General features: G+C 44.2%; 1 protein-coding gene across 1 annotated transcript; it reads left to right on the forward strand.

Annotated features, from left to right (window-relative positions):
- Nucleotides 1-1,525: 1,525 nt before the first annotated feature.
- Nucleotides 1,526-18,759, forward strand: LOC147426818 (gamma-glutamyl peptidase 5-like). The gene is made up of 4 exons (XM_086497866.1): nucleotides 1,526-2,052; nucleotides 2,381-2,539; nucleotides 17,712-17,879; nucleotides 18,522-18,759. The coding sequence occupies exons 1-4, from the start codon at nucleotides 1,723-1,725 to the stop codon at nucleotides 18,615-18,617; spliced, it is 753 nt and encodes a 250-aa protein (XP_086353992.1). The 5' UTR covers nucleotides 1,526-1,722; the 3' UTR covers nucleotides 18,618-18,759.
- Nucleotides 18,760-20,386: the final 1,627 nt, after the last annotated feature.

Raw genomic sequence — 20,386 nt, forward strand, 5'->3', positions numbered from 1 at the left:
ATCGCCCACTTATTCATTTGGTATATAATGAACAATAAGGAGAGTGCGAGGTTGTCCCTCACAAGCTCCACCAAACAGTAGTCTCCTTCTCTGCTTCCCCTTCCCCTTCTCTTTTTTCCTCTCTTGCACACTCTGCAAGGTTCCCTTATGACTAACCTCCTACACTAACACTAACCCATTAACTATTCTCCTTCTCATTGAATAAGGAACCAACAAACGTGCACGCGCGCACACACACACACACACACACACACACACACACACAATGTGGTTCTTGCACAAAAAGATTAGGGTTTTTTCATGCATCACGGTTTCGTTCTGAACCCTCGACCTTTGCCTACAGAGAGATGCACCCTATCTATCGAAGCTAGTGTGTACAAAGCCGCACATATGAAAACTTGCCTCCCCTTTGCACGGTGATTGGATGATCATATCGTACCACGCCCTGCCAATTGTTTGCCAACCATTGATCCCTCCACCATGGCACGCAGGAGGAATTTTGACTAGGGCTATCGAACATGAGGGTATGTGGCACTGGCAACCAATGTGTGAGCAGCCTTTTAGTCACGTTTCTAGAATGGAGACATGATTCTTTGCTCGAAAATCCTACAACACTAGTACAATGGCACTTTCGGAGGCGCATATAGTCTGTGTGTGTGTGTGTGTGTGTGTGTGTGTGTGTGTATGTGTCTCTCTGTGGGCTGCCTAGTGCTCACTGGCCTAAAGTTGGGATATGAGGACACATGGGGGGAGGGTTCATCAGAATCCTTCCCCCCTTTATATATAGTAGAGACTCCCCACAACATTAATTGACACCTCTTATGTCTTACCACTATGTTAGCAATGGAGTTTTGTTATGTAAAAAAAATGTGGCACGATATTAAGTAGTTTCGACATGTCCGCATCTTAGTTCACACCGAGTTTACATCAAGTTCACATTTACTTCACACCACCAAAATGGAGTGCTCATACCTTGTCGAGTTCACATGCAAGTCCACATTTGTCTTTTACACTTAGTTTACATTTAGTTCACACCCGAAATCAACGGTTGTAATCTTCGCCAACACGTGAAACCGATTTTCAACCATAGATATTTCTGTGTTAGGATTTGAAGGGTAACCTATTCTTTCAAAAGATGGGTTGTAGAAAAATGCACCCTTCCCTATAGAAGGGTCTATTTTTAGTTTGCCCTTCCAATGAGAAAATTTTGCATAATTTACAAGGCAAGATATTATATTCTGTCACTGAGTATAACCAATATACATATAGATATTATAAATGAGCATTACTATATATATAAAATGTTTTTTAATTAGCCCTTCATTGACATGTATTCTATCTTTTCACCCTTCTCTATTGAAAGATAATTTTTGAATAAACCCTTCCAATGACAAACTCAAAAAAACTTTGCCCTTCATACGACCGACAAAATGCCTTAAGAAGGGCAGCCGGACGTCAAATCCTATCACTAGATTCTCTCTATAATCGAGGTGTCATTTAGTGACGAAGTAAAGATATAGATCTATCTAGTTTTAAGTCAACACGATGCAGCTCCCCTGCTCGCATGCGTTAAGAGCGTGGCCGAGTAGCCGCCCTTGGCTACTCATGTAAGTTCCTTCTCTACAAATACTTCTGTTGTTTGCAACTCAAAGTTCTGAAGGATTGCATTTGGGTGCTATTTCTTGCAAATCTGTTTTGCACAAGGGCACCTTCCGCGTGAGTATGGCAGCTCACCACGAGCCCCATCCATCTCGCTTTGCAGTCTTCTTGACCGGCCATGCCTCTCCCTTCTGCATCTCCAATTATGGTGGCTATGGCCAGATGATGGTAGACCTGCTTCGAGATGACCCTTCAGAAACCTGGGACATTCTCCCCATTGTTGATGGATTTCAACCTTCCCTGCAGCAGCTGGACACCTACCAGGGCTTCGTCATCACGGGCAGCAAGCATGATGCTCATGGCAATGAACCCTGGATACTCAGTCTTTGTGACATGCTCCGCCACTTGCACACCCAACGAAAGAAGATCTTGGGCATCTGTTTTGGACATCAGGCATGCTAATTTCTGTTCGTTGTGCTGTGAGCTCGAGAGAGAAAATCTTCGATTTGTTGTTTCTTGTAATATGTATGTAGAGAGAGAGAGAGAGAGAGAGAGAGAGAGAGAGAGAGAGAGAGAGAGAGAGAGAGAGAGAGAGAGAGAGAGAGAGAGAAGAAGAAGAAGAAGAAGAAGAAGGAGAAGACGAGAGTTTTTAACGTCGAAGGAAACTATCCCCCAAGAGAGAGAGAGAGAGAGAGAGAGAGAGAGAGAGAGAGAGAGAGAGAGAGAGAGAGTTCAGCACATGAACACAGCCCAATCTTTTTCAGGTGCATGTAATTGGCAGATTTTGAGCCGTGCACTTGGAGGGAAGACAGGACGTGCCCCTGTTGGTTGGGAGCTGGGTGAGAGAGAGGTTCATTTGTGCTTGGAGGCTTTTGCTAAGAGGGCTTATGGAAGGGCTTTGCCATCCAAATTGAGGGTTATCGAGTCTCATCAAGACCAGGTTTGTCACACAAGACTTGAGACTGCTAGCTCTGAAATGTTTCTATTGGAAAATGTATGTTCTTTTATCACGTTACAGCCAATCAAAATAAAAGTGCACATAGTGGCTAGCTGGTCACTCTCATTGTGACAATGTACAGTGCCATGATAACAGAATGTGTTTTTTTCTCTATTTCTACTTTGGAAGATCGAAGATGAATTTATTGCAATACTTTTCATAGTCTATTGGAAGCAGGTGAAGGCTGACACAGTTCTGGAGTCTTCTGATGATCATGCTTTGCCCTCGAGTCTCGACAGATAAATTAATAATGCATGTGCATCCAGATGCATCCATAGTAGCCCTCAATTCCTGCAAATCGAGATCAGACTCTACAGCCTTGATTGTAGCCACTATGACTCTATGCCGTACATAAGGTGGTTGGTGACACCGTGTCATCTTGTCCTTGTTAAGATTTTTGAGGATATTTTGCCTACATCTAGGGAGAGAGGGCTTCTTTGTGGCTATGCCCAGCCTTGTAAGGCTAGTCTCTTGTGTGTTAATCTTGGGTTGTGCCCGGAGTTCGGCTGGCCGTTTCAGTTATATGTTCAGTTTATAAGGGTACAGTTTTTTTATTGGCCATCTCTCCTCCTATTCCCATATTTATGGATTGTCGATGGCACGTGGGGAGTCAGTCAGCCTGGTTATTGTCAGAAAGCAGCCTCAAAAAGTCGGAAAAATGATGAGGAGCTGCTGGGTTTAGGAGTGAAATGCAGCAGAGAGTGTGAGGGAGAGACTGAGTATGCGGCCTGTGAGAGACTTGGTGGCACGCCTCCACAAGCAAAGGCTCTTCCTCAACAAGGGCCGTGGCAGCAAGCTCACCACCTACCCTACTTTGGATGAGCTCTTGCAAGCCCCTGATCACCCCCTCCCTGACCTTGCTGAATTGCTCCTTGACCCGGCATCCAGTTGAACAACTATGACTTGCACTCTTCCACCAACTCCTCTATCTGGATCTATGAGGTGTCTGACTCTCTTGAGAATGTTCCTACGACGGTACAACTTTTGTTCTCCTTAGGACCCCCCCCCCCGCCCCGTAGAAAAAGATAAAAAATCCAAAAAACCTTTTCTCTTCTCTTGCCTTGTAAGAAGTCGTAGCATACTCGAAAACCTTGCTTTTAATATGCCAAAAGAAGCTCCCCTGTAAGGACAAGTTGATTGGACGGATGATTAGATGATGATTTGGCAGGTTGGCATCTGTAGAGACATGATGTTGACGTTGTAGGTTGTACTCACATGCACATATGCAATGCCAACAAAGATTTTTCTAGCGAAAAAGCACTTTCCTAGAAAGCAACTGAACAGTGACTTGATTTTTCAGATAGCAATGACATTTCCTTGAAGTTACTAAGAACCAATCTTCATTCAAGTGCTTGTGAAATAGACACGCAATGAGGATCTTCCGGCTACTTGGACCGCTTATGGACTGACAGTGTGACATGACACGTTTCGTTTCGGAGCTCAAAGAAAGTGAAACACAGGTTTCGTTTTATATGTATATTCGTATAATTATACATTGAATATACATACAAATTCATATGTAAAGACATGAAATACCAAAATCTAGATGTGAGACTTGAGTCACGAGTGAACAAGGTAAGTCGGCAGCCAGCTGCAACAACGTGGAGGTGAAGACGAGGGGGCCATGCTGACGTGTAAGGTTCACAAAGAGAGAGAGAGAGAGAGAGAGAGAGAGAGAGAGAGAGAGAGAGAGAGAGAGAGAGAGAGAGAGAGAGAGAGAGAGAGAGAGAGATTATTTGATGTGCATGAGGGTCAAAAAATCCCCAAACGGGTGGTTTGAGGTTAACTCGTCAAAAGGGGACGAAAAAGAAAAATCAACTCGTTTCGCACGTTTCGCCGAAACGTTTCGGCCGTTTTGTCGTTTCGAGGTTTCAAAGATCTGAAACGGGTTGTTATGTCACTATGTATGGACATTATAGTTACACGGAACGGGGGAATGGCAAGGGGTCTGGAACGGGAACGACGTCGAACGAGATGCATAAAAAACACCCAAATAATGCAATTTTTAGTTCTACATGTTGAAATTTGAATACAAGTAGTATTAGAGTCCTTTGACTCTAATACTCACAAAAAAACTCAATTTGAAGACCCCTAGGCCATGGATGAGGGGGAGAGAGACACTCGAGAGGGAGGGAGGGAGAGAGCTTGAGAGAGAGAGAGAGGGAGAGAGCTTGAGAGAGTGAGAGGGGGAGAGCTTGAGACTCGAGAGTCGAGAGAGCTTAAGGCTTAAGCCTTTTGTGGATTTGCTTGAGAAGGGAATGGGTGTGAGGGGGTGCATTTTAAGTCCTTGCACACTTTAAAAAACACCTAATGTTCACTACAAATTTGCAAAAGACTGCCCATTTCTCCCCATTTCTCCCCATTTTGAGAGTTGGCCGTTCCGAGCCGTTCCAGGCTATCCTGGAGCTGTTCCGGTATTAAGTGGTCACCCGGAACGGCAAAACGTTTCGGACGTTCCGGCCTAGCGGGGGCGTTTCGGCGTTCTAGGGCCTAGGAAACGCGTTCCCCGGTAACTATGATGGACATGCATCGGATTAACCATCTGATTACCACCACCATCTGGTAGCACCCCTTGCTCGGGCCAACGTCTGAGGGCACTTGTAAGACAAGGTATTCCTTATCACCCGACCTCACCTCCTCTAGGTGACCTTGCACACTCTTAGCCTCGCAGGGGCTAACCATTGGCACTTTGCTAGGAGAGGTTGATATCTACAAATGAGGCCTTGGACTTCTATTATAAAAGTGACCAGCCACACTGGCCGGGTTCACACTATGCCCGCTCAAACACTGGACACCCATCCTGGTGGTGTCATATTAGATCCCCTCCCTTGTGATGGGGACATAACATATTTCCCTCTTGAAGAACCATTGATGTCCTCATCAATGAAGTGGGGATATTGAGCTTTCAAAGCTTTAACTGAATTCCAAGTAGCAAACCTTCAGACTGACCCTTCCATTTAATCAAATATTCATCATAAGCCCATTGATGATCGGTGTGAATGATGCATGCGATGATAAAAAACGTCCTTTGGTTCCTCGAGGAATATACTCAGTTTGGACGAATTGATTTGGAGGCTTTGCACAACTACATGGGCTCTTTAAATCCTGTTGTCCGTGTTATCTTGCAACCTTTCTCTCATAATTCCCTTGTTGCCTTTTCAAGTTAGAGCTCTAGGGATGTCTCAGTTCTTTCAAACAGATGGCATCAAGAGAACGTTCTCATGTTGTTGCAGATACCCCACCCTTGTTACCTTTTGCACCTCCACCCTATATTCCACCACTACCACCTACAACTACTCCTCCTTCCTCTGCTTATTCCACTGATGGGAAACATCAACACTATTATTATTACTCAGCACCTCCAACAGCTGTCTCTGGTCGAGAACCCTTCAAAGATGGTGGTGCTAGAGTTACATTTTTCACCTTCTCAGGCGTCCAAGATTCTCATAGCTCTTAAGTTTCTAGAATAGTTCTGTGAGAGTGAGCAGCGCAGAAGGTGTGTGTAATCGGCTTGGACACTCCAAGCGAGAAATCAATTGCAACACACAAACAGAAACTTCATAATCACTGAACTTTAACACAGAGAGAGAGAGAGAGAGAGAGAGAGAGAGAGAGAGAGAGAGAGAGAGAGAGAGAGAGAGAGACATGGCCTGACAGAGTTCCGTGCCCAGAGGTATTGGCCCCAAAGACTGGTGCCCCTTTCGGTATTTCTTTTTATATTAATCTTTGAGCAAAGTACAACTCCCGCAGGTGCTCGCTCTCGGACTGTGCGTCCAAATGCTCTGCAGAGTGAGTCCCCTTGGGTTTATTATAAAGGTTACAAGGGATGCTAAAAGCAGAGCCCCAAAAGCTTTTAAACTCAAAAGCAAACTGTCCCAAAATCAAATGGCTCAAAATCTGCTAGAAAAAGCAGCCAACGTTGAAAGCAGAATTCAGTACAACTGCCATGCTAGCATATCAACGTAAAATCAGGAAATCCGATTAGCTGCCACGTCAGCAGTTAGTGCGAATCGTGGGATTCTGTACAGCTGCCACGTTAGCCAATCATCGTACAATACCGGGCCTCCGTATTGGCTGCCACGTCAGCTGCGCGTGTGTGTGTCCGGGCACTGCCACGTCATTAGTTTGTGACATCCCCCTCTTGAAAGAATTGTAATCACCCTTGATTACGCCTGCAAAACAGGCAAAGGCCATAAATTGTCTTGGTAAACACTGGTTGTTAGTACCGACGCACTAGACACGTCACATCTATCACTTGTACCAAACGACAATCACATCACAGGACATCACTCGACATCACTGGACATCACATGACAAATCACAAGAAAATTCATTCCAAATCCAGACCATGACCATCAACAACGTATTTAGTAATTACATCTAGATCCATTCCGGACTTCATCGATGCCTGATTAACTAATCCTTATTGCGAGCATGTCTATAGAGATTTATGAGACTGAAATGCTGTAGTTCCTGCACTCAAACAAGTCAAGTTGAGAGAGTACAAATCAATCATATTCTTTTGCGAAAATTTTGTGTCATAAAGTCATTCAGCAGAATACTGTCAACCCATTAGTATCCATGAAACCCAAAGGGGACATCAGTGACCTTATCCAAAATCAGGGTAATCTGTTGACAAAGGAGCGGAATGACTCCCCTCTTGTGCAAACCCGCTGCACTAGATTTACCTGTGGTGAATTTTGGGTTCTATTGGAGTAGACTATGCTAAATTGAATACTTAATGTGAGGAGTATCTGCAGGTCCTCCTCCTCCATCCACTTCGCATCCAATGCGGGATAGTTCTTGAATTTAACCAAGATCCGTCGAATCACTTTATCTTTCATCTTTCTTGCCTTGTGTGCCAACATCTGATCTGGAACAAGTATTTCCTCGCTTTTCTCCACTTCAGGTTGCTCATCAGGCTCCCCATCAACTGATACATCACCTTTAAAAGGTTTCAAGAGACCTTTTGATTTGAAGCTTTCGGGGCTCTGCTTTTTCTGCTTTTGGGCATCCCTTCTAACCTTTAAATTAGTGGTGAGGGCCTCACTTCTCAGAGCATCTGGACGCAGAGTCTGAGAGTGAATCCCGACCCACTCTCTTGTACTTTGAATTGATTAATACAAAAAGAAATACCGAAAGGGGTGCTAGTCTTTGGGGCCAATATCTCTAGGCACAGTGAAACCGGCCTGTTCAATCCAAAAAGGGCGGTAGACTTTACTTCAAACCTTGATTTAGCTTTCACCCATTTAATTTGTCGTCCATTTTACCTGTACTTTCAAGACACAACAAAGGGGAGAGGGATACAGGCTGCTAGATTGCACCTGTATGAGTAGACCGACACCAGATTGGCCCCTAACTTAGGCGCCCCTTTCGGTATTTCTTTATTGTTCTAAAGAGGGAATAAATGTTGTGGTTCCCTACAAGCTGCCCCGCACAAACTCGGCTGAATTTCCACTGTTCCGGCCTGATTTCGGCAGCATAACTGTACTAGGATACTTCATAGTCAGTATTCCCACGCATTGAATGACTTTCCCGACGCATACGGGCACTTTGCAAAACCTGGCGAGAATCTGCAGCACGCTGAATTCTCTGTTTTCAGCCCCGAAAATGCGCCAGATCACCTGTACAGCGGTCCCCTCACGTCCCCGAACCTCCTGGGGGTATTAGGGTCCGTTTAGGGCCAAAACCCTAAACCTGCAAAAATACGCAGCAGGCTGTAATTTACTATTTCGGGCTCCGTTTCGCGTGCCGGTTGCATCCGTAGCAAGTCCTTGAGCTCCCGCACCTGTAGGGCTACTTGCCCTTTGAATCGGACGAGATTTTTGGCGTGAAACCTCTCCGAATTCACCTGTACCTGCGGGGGGATTAGCCACTAGCTAATCCAGTACCTGTGCAAGAGGCTCTTGCCTCGGCAATCGCGCATGAACCCACACAACTGTACATTGGTCAAATGAAGAGCCCACTAGAGGGGCATAACATTCTGCCATAGGATAGAGAGAGGGCAGTGCGTAACGTGCAGGGCATCACTCCTGGCACCGCACTGTGCATAAGAGGGAAAGCAAGCACTCCATAGCTCTTAACTGTGACAGGCTGAAAATGAGCCCTTCTCCTCTCTAAAATCAGCGCCCCCTTCTCTTGCATGAGGAAAGTGCTCCAGAAGGTGCCACTTGGCACATTTATAAGCATTTTCCCGTTTCGGGGTTGCCGCCTAAAAATCTCCCAACCGGTTGCCCAGTTGACTTCATGGCAGAGTAAGAAAATGTTCCCCTTGTCATTCCGGAGGTAATGTTGCAAACACATTTTCAGGTCCCAAAATAGCAGTTCCCTAAATTTTAGGAGATACTGCCATTGTATCTTTCTAGGTCATCCGACCCTCTTTGTACACTGCGGCCACATCCAAAACTGAAATGTAGCCTCTGTAGCAAAGGATTCCACTATGGCTAGTCAATGACCCCACTTTGGCTAACCATAGTCTTTGTCCAACCTTAGTGCTCTCTTGCCCTCAGGCCTGGACTCCCTCTGGACAGTTCCACACCAGCTATGCAATGCAGGGCAGTTAGATTTCCCGAGGGGTGTTTCCAAAAAGTGAAAGTAAATAGATAATAAGAAAGAAATCAACAAAAAGGATAGATAGTAGTCACACGCTGGTGACATATCCCCCTCTTGAAATCTCAAACGTCCTCGTTTGCATCTATGTCGTACATGCTCAGAGTCAACACTGATGTATTCAACACCTGTCGACACATGTACGACACATACATGCTCATTGTCAACCCTCGTGTATTTAACACTTTGTCGACACATGTATTGCCTGCGTGTGAACCCTGTCCCAATGACATAGTGGTAGCTTCGCACTCTGCCATTGCTTTGAGTCACTAACTTTCTAATGACAAAATGATAGCTGCACAGTTTGCCACTGTCTTATAGTACATGTTGGATCCCGTAACACTTTCGAGCATACCCAAACCGACAGTTTAAGAATGTAGTTACACATGTACTCTTTAATAGAAGCAATTACTGTATTCTTGACAAACTGACAAGAAATACTCACTTCTATAGCACTAACCAAACTTTTGGACATTCCATAAGAGCAATTGCCAAACTGACAATCTGTACAGCTCTAACATTCATGTAACAGGTATTTCATTTGAGCTCACTTTAAATACCATGTACATCATTTGTTTCAGAGGCCATTGTCACACTGACAATCCATGTAGCTTTGAAACTCAAGGGGTCAAGGTAGGTTGCAAACCGAAGGCTTCAAGGTAAAGTGATAACACAGATGGTGACTCTGCAAGTTCACCTTCTTCCATCCACTTAGCATCCATTGGTGGATAGTTTCTGAACTTTACCAAGTAACGCCTAGCAACCTTGCCTTTCACTTTCCTTTCTTTGTGTGCCAAAATCTGTTCAGGGACCAAGATCTCGTCAAGTTCCTCGACTTCCGGCTGATCTTCAACTGTCATATCTTCTGGCACATCACCCACATAGGGTCTGAGAAGACTCGCATGAAACGCATTGTGAATCTTCCAACTGTCAGGCAATTTCAGCCTATATGCAACATCACTGATTATATCGCACATTTGAAAAGGCCCATAGTAACGCATGCTGAGCTTTGGAAACAGTCTTTCCTTGCCCTTCATCTTCTTTAACCTTGCCTTTCCAAAGCGTAGAAGCATCCAATCACCAAGTGAATATACCACTTCACGACGGTGACGATCAGCTGCTTTCTTTTGCTTTGCCTGAGTCTTTTCTAAGGCTACTTTAACCTTCTTGTACATTTCATCCATGTCCTGAACATACTTATCTGCTTCAAATATCTTGTCCTTTGTATGCAGTATGGGAGGAACTTTCTTGCTACCTTCAACTATCTCAAAAGGTGCCTTGCCAGTTGATGAATGCACTGTATTATTGTATGCACACTTCACCAATGGCAAATACTGCTCCCACTTTCCTTTATGCTCTGACACATAGCACTTCAGCAGATCTAGGACAGTAGAATTTGCCTCTTTTGACTGCCCATCTGTTTGAGGATGAAATGATGAAGAGAATTTGAGCGTTGTGCCCATATTCTCAAACAAGCCTCTCCAGAACAAACTTGTCATGCGTGGATCACGGTCTCTAACAATCGACTGTGGCATGCCATGATACTTGAAAATATTGCTCATAAACAAGCATGCCATCTGATCTGGCTTTATCTTCTTCCTGAGAGGAATAAAATGAGCCTGCTTGCTGAATCTGCAAATGATGGTCCAAATACCATCGTTTCCTGTCTGCGTTCTCGGAAGATCAAAGATAAAATCCATAGCAATACTTTCCCATGGTTTATTTGGAATAGGTAGTGGTTGCAATAACCCTGGTGCCTTTTGCCTGTCAAACTTGACCTTCTGGCAAATTAGGCATTCTCGCACAAAGGCATCCACATCTCTTCTCAATGTAGACCAGTAGAAGAATGTCTCAACCGCTTTAACTGTAGCATCGATACCACGATGCCCTGCATACGGTGGGACATGACTCTCTTCCATAACTTTGCGTCGCAATGGCTTTGTGACACACAATCTGCCATGCATCATCATGAACCCATCTTTGAGAAGATAGTGTTCATGACGTTGTCCATGCATTAGCTGCTCGAAGACCCTTGCAAAATCTTCATCATTTGCATATTGTTCTCTCATATCATCAAGTTCATGATGATAAGGAATTGACACGGCTGAAATTTGTGGCTTCCTCGACAAGGCATCAGCCACAACGTTCTTCTTGCCTTCCACGTGCACAATCTGAAAATGGAACATGGACAAGATATTTGCCCATCGCATATGCTTCTCAGATAACTTTGTGTGTGTCAAGAAGTATTGCAAGGTCTGATGGTCCGTTTGGACAACGAAGTCTGCACCTAGCAGGTAGTGTTTCCAACTTAAGAGCGCATGAATCACAGCCAGTAACTCTTTCTCATAGACCTGCATGGTCATCTTTGGCCCTTGCAAAATTCTGCTCTCATAGGCCACTACCCTGCCATCTTGCATTAGCACTGCACCAATGCTACTACCACAGGCATCACACTGGACCACAAATGTTCCTAAGATCTGGCAACACAATGACTGGATCTGAAGTCATCCTTTCCTTTAAGAGATTAAAAGCTGAAATCTCTTTCTGTGTCCATCTAAAGGTGACTGCCTTCTTTTGAAGAGCATGTAAAGGTGAAGCAATCTCAGCGAAATTTCGGATAAACCTTCTGTAATAGGAGCATAGTCCCAAGAAACTTCGGACATCGTGCACCGTCTTCAAATTTGGCCATGACTTGATCACTTCAACTTTTGCAGGATCCATTCTGACACCATCCTTTGAGACAATGTGTCCGAGAAAATGAATCTCTTCCAGAAAAAATTCACTTTTCTTTGCATTGATGAGCAATCTATGACTGCGTAACTCTTTGAACACAATGGCCAAGTGATGCCTATGCTCCTCTTCATTCTTTGAGTAGACTATCATGTCATCAAAGAATGTACCAACAAACTGCTGGTGTGGACGGAAAATTCTGTCCATCATCCTATTGAACGTAGCAGGAGCATTTGTGAGACCAAAGGGCATCACTAAAAATTCGTAAAGGCCAAACGTCGTTCTAAAAGCAGTCTTGTGCACATCCTCTGATCTAATGCGGATCTGATGGTACCCACTCTTTAGATCTATCCTGGCAATGGAACCATGAAACCGGCTTGTTCAATCCAAAAAGGGCGGTAGACTTTACTTCAAACCTTGATTTAGCTTTCACCCATTTAATTTGTCGTCCATTTTACCTGTACTTTCAAGACACAACAAAGGGGAGAGGGATACAGGCTGCTAGATTGCACCTGTATGAGTAGACCGACACCAGATTGGCCCCTAACTTAGGCGCCCCTTTCGGTATTTCTTTATTGTTCAAAAGAGGGAATAAACGCTGTGGTTCCCTACAAGCTGCCCCGCACAAACTCGGTTGAATTTCCACTGTTCCGGCTTGATTTCGGCAGCATAACTGTACTAGGACACTTCACAGTCAGTATTCCCACGCATTGAATGACTTTCCCGACGCATATGGGCACTTTGCAAAACCTGGCGAGAATCTGCAGCACGCTGAATTCTCTGTTTTCAGCCCCGAAAATGCGCCAGATCACTTGTACAGCGATCCCCTCACGTCCCCGAACCTCTTGGGGGTATTAGGGTCCGTTTAGGGCCAAAACCCTAAACCTGCAAAAATACACAGCAGGCTGTAATTTACTGTTTCGGGCTCCGTTTCGTGTGCCGGTCGCATCCGTAGCAAGTCCTCGAGCTCCCGCACCTATAGGGCTACTTGCCCTTTGAATCGGACGAGATTTCTGGCATGAAACCTCTCCGAATTCACCTGTACCTGCGGAGGGATTAGCCGCTAGCTAATCCAGTACCCGTTCAAGAGGCTCTTGCCTCGGCAATCGCGCATGAACCCACACACATGTACATTGGTCAAATGAAGAGCCCACTAGAGGGGCATAACATACTGCCATAGGGGAGAGAGAGGGCAATGCGTAACGTGCAGGGCATCACTCCTGGCACCGCACTGTGCATAAGAGGGAAATCAAGCACTCCATAGCTGTTAACCTGTGACAAGCTGAAAATGAGCCCTTCTCCTCTCTAAAATCAGCGCCCCCTTCTCTTGCATGAGGAAAGTGCTCCAGAAGGTGCCACTTGGCACATTTATAAGCATTTTCCCGTTTCGGGGTTGCCGCCTAAAAATCTCCCAACCGGTTGCCCAGTTGACTTCATGGCAGAGTAAGAAAATGTTTCCCTTGTCATTCCGGAGGTAATGACGCAAACACATTTTCAGGTCCCAAAATAGCAGTTCCCTGAATTTTAGGAGATACTGCCATTGTATCTTTCTAGGTCATCCGACCCTCTTTGTACACTACGGCCACATCCAGAACTGAAATGTAGCCTCTGTAGCAAAGGATTCCACTTTGGCTAGTCAATGACCCCACTTTGGCTAACCATAGTCTTTGTCCAACCTTAGTGCTCTCTTGCCCTCAGGCCTGGACTCCCTCTGGACAGTTCCACACCAGCTATGCAATGCACGGCAGTTAGATTTCGCGAGGTGACTCACGGAACTCTGCCGGGCCAGTGCAAATCTATTGTGATATGTGAATTGTTTTGAAGTGGTTATTTGGTGCTGTCGCGATTGATTCTTGACTTGGAGTGTCCAAGTCTGTTACAGTGGTATTAGAGCACGACCGATTTCTCTTCTACGGGAAATCCGATCTCCGAATTTTTTTTCCGCGGCACCTATGGCTTCACGCAAGGATCAGTCGACTCCCTGTGCATCTGGAGATGCGGGCAGGGATCACAACGAAGATTCCGGCACGGAGTATGGCTCGCCTAGGCCTACTCAGGCGGAGCAACAAGAGATGGAGCGTCGTCAATTGATTGGCGATGCAACGAAGATGATGCTCAATTTTGCCAAGGACCCGAAGATGGCAAAATATATGAACCAGACCTCTTTGGAAGAGGTACAGACGGAGTGGCAGAGAACCACAACATCACTCCCAAAACCCGCTCTCAAGAAACCTTCTGCCTCCAAGAAATATACGGAGAAGGAACTGGAGAACGTGGTTGATGCACGGATTGCTCAACTTTTCGACGTGCAAAAGAAAGACAAAAAGCACGGCAAAAAGCAGAAGAAAGGCATTGACTTCCCGGGATATTTGGTCGTCGGTCGACATTCAATAAGGCAAAGAAACTGAAGAAGGGCGTCAAGTTCGAAGGCCTACCCAGTTCTTCTTCTTCTTCTGACAGTTCTTCTAGCTCTTCAGACTCGAGCGAAGAAGATAGGAAAAGCAAAAAGCGAAGCAAGAAACTACGCTTCGGAAAGGGCAAGAAAAAGGCAAGGAAGTCTAAGTCTCGCCCAGTGAGTGACACTTCTACAGAGGACTCGTCTACGGACAGTTCAGACTCTGACAACGGAAACTTTTATGCAAACAAGAAGAATTTTTACAAAGCCAACCAGTATGACTTTCTCGAAGATAAAAGCAAGAAAGTCCGAGAGTTTAAGGAAGGTGGCCAAGCACTTAAGTTTGATACTTTTTCGGGATACTCCGATGCTTCGAAGGCTTTGTCTTTTATACAGCAGTTTGACATCGCTTTCGCGGGAGGACGCTCTTCAGAGCACTCCAAGATTCGGAGAGCTGTCTCTTATTTTAAGGGGAATACTCGCACTTGGTGGTCCATGCTTCTATTAAGCAAGACTGTGCCAGTTACATGGCTGAAATTCAAGAGGCTTTTTATTTCTTCTTGGTTGACTCAAGAGATTGAGCGAGATATACGAGCTGCTTGGAGCCATCTCCGGATGACCAAGAGCGATACAGTGAATTCTTACCGTGAAAGATTCTGGAGCTCTTTTCTACCCGCCTCTTCATTCAAGAAGATCTCGTTCAGAGAACAGATTGAGCGAGGGATCCACTTTTTGCAAGGGATCCACTTTCTTGGCCACATAGTGTTAGTGTCAAAGGATGGTGTCCGGGTAGATCCTGCAAAGGTTGAAGCTATTAAGACATGGCGAGACTTGAAGACTATGCATGATGTTCGAAGCTTCTTGGGATTGTGCTCATACTATAAAAGGTTTAGTAGGAATTTTGGAGAGATGGCTTCACCTCTTTAGGGTTTGCAAAAGAAAGAGGTCACTTTCAGATGACCCAAAAGGAGATTTCAGCTTCCAGTCTCTTAAAGGAAAAGTTGACTTCAGATTCTGTGATTGTTTTATCAGATCTTAGAAAGTCATTTGTGGTTTAGTGTGACGCGTGTGGCAATACATCGCAACAGTGCTAATGCAAGATGGACGCGCTCTAGCTTATGAAAGCAAGACAGAGCTTTTGACAGTGATTCATGCGCTTTCTAGTTGGAAACACTACCTCTTAGGTGCTGATTTTGTTGTCTAGACAGACCATCAGACCTTGCGATACTTCTTGACAGAGTCAAAGTTATCCGAAAAGCATATGCGATGGGCAAACATTCTTTATATGTTCCACTTCCAGATTATGCATTAGGCAAGAAGAATGTTGTGGCTGATGTGTTATCAAGAAAGCTGCGAATTTCAGCTGTCTATTTCTCATCATCATGAGCTTGATGACATGAAGGAACAATATGCTACAGATGAAAATTTCGCAAGGATTTTTGAATAGTTGCAAGATGGGCAACATCATGAACACTACCTCCTCTCAGACGGTTTTATGATGATGCACGGTAGACTTTGTGTTACTAAGTCATTGCGACATAAGGTCATGGTAGAAAGTCATGTCCCACCGTATGCAGGGCATCGTGGTATTGATGCGACAATTAAAGCAGTAGAGACATTCTTTTATTGGCCTACTTTGAGGAGAGATGTGGATGCCTTTGTGCGAGCATGCGTGATTTTCCAAAAGATCAAGTTTGACAGGCAAAAGGCACCAGGGTTATTACAACCACTGTCGCTTCCGGATAAGCCATGGGAAAGCATTGCTATGGACTTTTATCTTTGATCTTCCAAGAACACCAGGAGGGAATGATGGTATAATGGACCATCATTTACAGGTTCAGTAAACAGGCCCATTTTACCCTTGTCAAGAAGAATATAAAATCTGATTAGATGGCACGATTATTCATGTACAATGTGTTCAAGTACCATGGTATGCCACAATCGATTGTTAGTGATCTTGATCCTTGCATGACAAGTTTGTTTTGGAGAGGATTGCTCATTTTGCATACAAAGGACAAGATCTTTCATTAAGCTTATTACAGTTGGTGCTGCAGACTCCCTGGCAGTTGTTCGGGCGTTTCTCCCTTTGTTGGTCTAGCTGCTTCGTCGGTGCTTTGCTTGTTTCGGGTTTGTTTCTTTTTTGCTCGATTTTTACTTCTTTCTTCTCTCTTCTTACTTTGTTTCTTGGTTGTTCTTGATTGTATCTTTGTGTGTGTGTGTGTGTGTGTGTGTGTGAGAGAGAGAGAGAGAGAGAGAGAGAGAGAGAGAGAGAGAGAGAGAGAGAGAGAGAGAGAGAGAGAGTTTCGTTGCTCTTTGAAGACTTGCTTTCGGGTGCGTGCGCGAGTTAGTGCGTGTGTGTGCATGGATGCATATCCTTCGAGTTTATTGTTCTTTTTTTTTGTTGTTTCTGTTTTATTTTTTGTTTGTATGTTTGTTTGTTTTCATCCTCTTTTGGGTGGGGTTTTTGGGGGTTTTGTTGTTTTGGCTTCGCTTGCTATCGACTTGCCGGTTGTGGCTTGTTTGGTGGTTGGAAAGTTACTCTTTTGTCTCCTTGCTCTTCTAGGACTGTTTGAACGGTTTTCACTTGGGACGCAGTTTTCAGAGCCTCTTGCATTGTCTCCTTGGAGTTCGCTCTTTATTTATGGTGTTCAGGAGCCCACCTTCAACGAGTGGACTCCTTGCTCTTCAGGATGAAAGCTCCTTGTTTGCTCCGGTGCAGTGCTTTGTTACCCACCTTGTGCCATCCTGCTGAAGTCTCCGGGTGATGTTAGTTGCCTTTCCACCCTCATCTTCGTCCCCAACTGCTCTCTCCCTTCTTTTCCTCCAGTACCTTTTCTTGTCAGATTTAACTAGTTTGGGGGACTTTGCTTGACACTGAAGGGACTGCTCACTGTCATCTTCACCACTGGTGGCTTTGGTTCTTGATTTACAATCGCTGAATGGGTGTTTGGTTGAAGTGCCTATATTTCAGAGGCTACTGCTATCCTCTCTTCATTTAGCTTTCCAGGGCATTTTTTACTCTCTTTAGGAGAGGGTTTTCACCTCGGCCTTCAATCTTTTCCTTTTGGCCATGTGCCTAGTTGTATCTCGTTTTACACTTTTCGGTTTGATGCCTACGGGCGTGCTATGTAAACAGTGATTTACTTGCTTTTGAAATAGGCACCATTTGGGCGTTCTGGGAGATTTTCAAGTAATATATATATATATATATATATATATATATAGAGAGAGAGAGAGAGAGAGAGAGAGAGAGAGAGAGAGAGAGAGAGAGAGGCACCATGTGGGCATTGTGGGAGATTATCAAGCAATAGAATCAGCCTCCTCTCCATTAAAGACACACACACACACACACACACACACACACGTGTATACTATCAACAGGTGCTGGAACTGCCTCCCGATGCTGAACATTTGGGCTTTTCAGACAAAACACCATTCGAAATATTTGGTGTGGGTGACCATATTTTAGGCATCCAAGGCCATCCTGAGTTTAGCATGGATGTTGTGATGGATATAATCGAGTCCCGTGCAGCCATGGGTATTCTATCAGTATGTATTCTCAACCTGGTCTTTAGTATTTTTTGTTGTTCACAAAGTTATGGTTTGCTTTTTCTTTTATGAATTGCAAGTTGGTTTTTGGAAAAAAAAAGAGAGATTTACTTTAGTTGAAGGAAGAGAAGAAGAAAGATGAGTTTTAACGTCATAGGAACAATCCCTGAGTAGTCTTGAACTCTGAGACTTGTTCTTCAAGAGAGTGTTGTGTCTGCTTTGGTTAGCCTTGTTTTGTAATGTGTAATAGCTGTGAGTGAGAATGTCAGACTGGTTGGTTTTCAAATATTATAGCTGCCATGCAACGACATAACAGGACTTTGTGAATAGCATAGTCATAGGGGACGCCCATTTTTGGGCTTCCCATTCCCACTTTTCTGTCCCCACTTGCCGTCCCGCCCTCTTTTTTCCACTAAAAATCCATTTGAGCCCGGTCCCCCGTCCTCCGTCCTCGGGACGCGTCCATTGTGACTATGGCGAATAGTGATCTAAAAGGTCTTAGTCATGACTCATTACAAAAGTTTTTAAAGGCGTTCACAAGGCTTGATTGGGAGTTGTTCTAATGGCCAATCATGTATATAGCTGTTTTTGAAAATGTTGCATATGTTGAGAGATCGCCTCGTTTTGATTTTGCTTTCTCAGGAGGAGCTTGCAGAATATTCCAAGGCATCCATCACACAACAAAATCCAAGCCAAAAAATATGGCAGAAGCTTTGCAAGGATTTTCTAAGGAACTGAAGGCCTGCCAAAGAGTCAATTGTCCTTCGGGTAATTTGTCCTTGTATTATACGAGATCAAAATTGTGAGCTCAGATTATTCATTTTTTTCTGTGCTTCTTTACGGACAATACGATTAAGAAAAGGTGTTGCTTTAACTCTTGTGGACAAAGTGCATACAGCTTTGTAGGGGTGGAGAGGTTTTTGCTTCTAAATAATTTATGTGCTTTTCCAGTTAAGACCGTTTCCTCTATTATGTGGAAGGTGGCTATATGGAGAGCCCCTCCCCCTTCCCCCCCGGCCCCCCCGCTCTCTGTGTGTCACTCGTACTCGCACAGGGGTGCACGTGTGCGTGTGCAAATTCGTGGATGCTTGCACACAGGTCATTTGGTCACTCTTCCTACAAATACTAGTAGACGAAGAAAGGGCTTCTTTGAGAGAGTAGTCAACGATGAAAAAATGCCCACAGATCTTGACACCTTCGAAATTGACCAGAGTAGTGAGCACCGAAAAGAGGGGAAGGTGACAAAGATTGAGAGCTTTTATTAGTGACAATGGTGACGGCTTGGAAGTCAACATGTTGATAAAACTTAGTGCCTTTCATGTGTTTCCTGATTTGTGAATCCTCATACTCCGATTGCTTATGTCCGTGTCCTGTTGAAAATGGTGAGAACTATGTTAATTCAATGCTCTGTATTGTATTTGGATTGTAAGTAGGTGTGAGGGCAGCTGCCACATGATTTAACAATGAAAAATTGTGATAAGAGTCGGCTTGTTAGGGTATGAGCCACCCACAATGTTGCAATAACGATCCCAAGCATATGGGGTGATGTATTTATACATATCTTTTGTGTAATTAGACCCGCGCCTTCCTTTTATCCCTGGAGAAGGGTGTCCTTGAGTTCTTGTTCTAAAAGTGTGCTTGGATTGTATGAAGAGAGGAAGTAAAGTAATATGCTTGCGACCGATTTTTGGACAGAACAGCATACACATTTTTGAATGGCTTGTTTTAGTTTGTAAATGGGTCTCTTCATGGATCTCGTGTCTTCTTTTTGACCTTTTAATTCGCAATCTCTCAATTTGTAAAGGGGTCTCCTTTGAGCCTCACGGCTTACTTTCAAACTTTGTGCATTAAAATTCCGATGTGAGCCCCTCACCTTGTTGTTCATACAAATGAGAGTGAAGGACAGACACTTGTGAAAATTAAAGAGGAATTTCTAAAGAAGGGCATCTAGCTTGAGTTGTCTTATTGAATCTTTTGGAGGTGGGGGTGTGTCCCTTGCCTCAAGAAAAAAGGAACTAGTGATAATGGATCATCTCATTTGTGACAGCAAAAAGGCAATGAAATTGAACCATCTAGGGAAAACCAAGTAGTAGGTCGAATTGCCTTATTGGCTCTTACGTGCAACAACAGGGTGTTGATGTTGAGCATGAAAGACAAATTGTGAATGCGACGAAATTTCACGCACCTTGATGTGGGCCCAAAAAAATGGCTTCCAGGAAGTAACATAGAAATTGTTCTACATACACACATTGTTTGAAGATAGGTAAAGGTCTGACATATTGCTGATGAATGGAGAAAATGTAAATGGTTCTTTAAAATGAGATTTTTGTCATGCATATCATATTTGAGGATGGCACCGGATAAATGTTGCTTAGTACTTGAGAGCATCAAATTGAGCATAATAGAAGTGACTTTCTTGCTTTAGGGTACTTCTATTGTCAATCCAATCAATTGGTTCGTGAGCATGTGATTTTAGTGAGTTTAATCAAGTTTACATTCCGATTAGT

This window comes from Adiantum capillus-veneris, chromosome 24 (assembly GCF_014529385.1).
Source record: "Adiantum capillus-veneris isolate H3 chromosome 24, ASM1452938v2, whole genome shotgun sequence".
NCBI classification, from domain to species: Eukaryota; Viridiplantae; Streptophyta; class Polypodiopsida; order Polypodiales; family Pteridaceae; genus Adiantum; species Adiantum capillus-veneris.

What these genes read in the sequence shown, in the direction of transcription:
- LOC147426818 (XM_086497866.1), top strand. Translation starts at nt 1,723, where the DNA reads ATGGCAGCTCACCACGAGCCCCATCCATCTCGCTTTGCAGTCTTCTTG. An exon ending in GCATCTGTTTTGGACATCAG is followed by an intron (nt 2,053 to 2,380) that starts GCATGCTAATTT and finishes TGTAATTGGCAG; the next exon opens with ATTTTGAGCCGTGCACTTGG. An exon ending in CAGCCATGGGTATTCTATCA is followed by an intron (nt 17,880 to 18,521) that starts GTATGTATTCTC and finishes TTGCTTTCTCAG; the next exon opens with GAGGAGCTTGCAGAATATTC.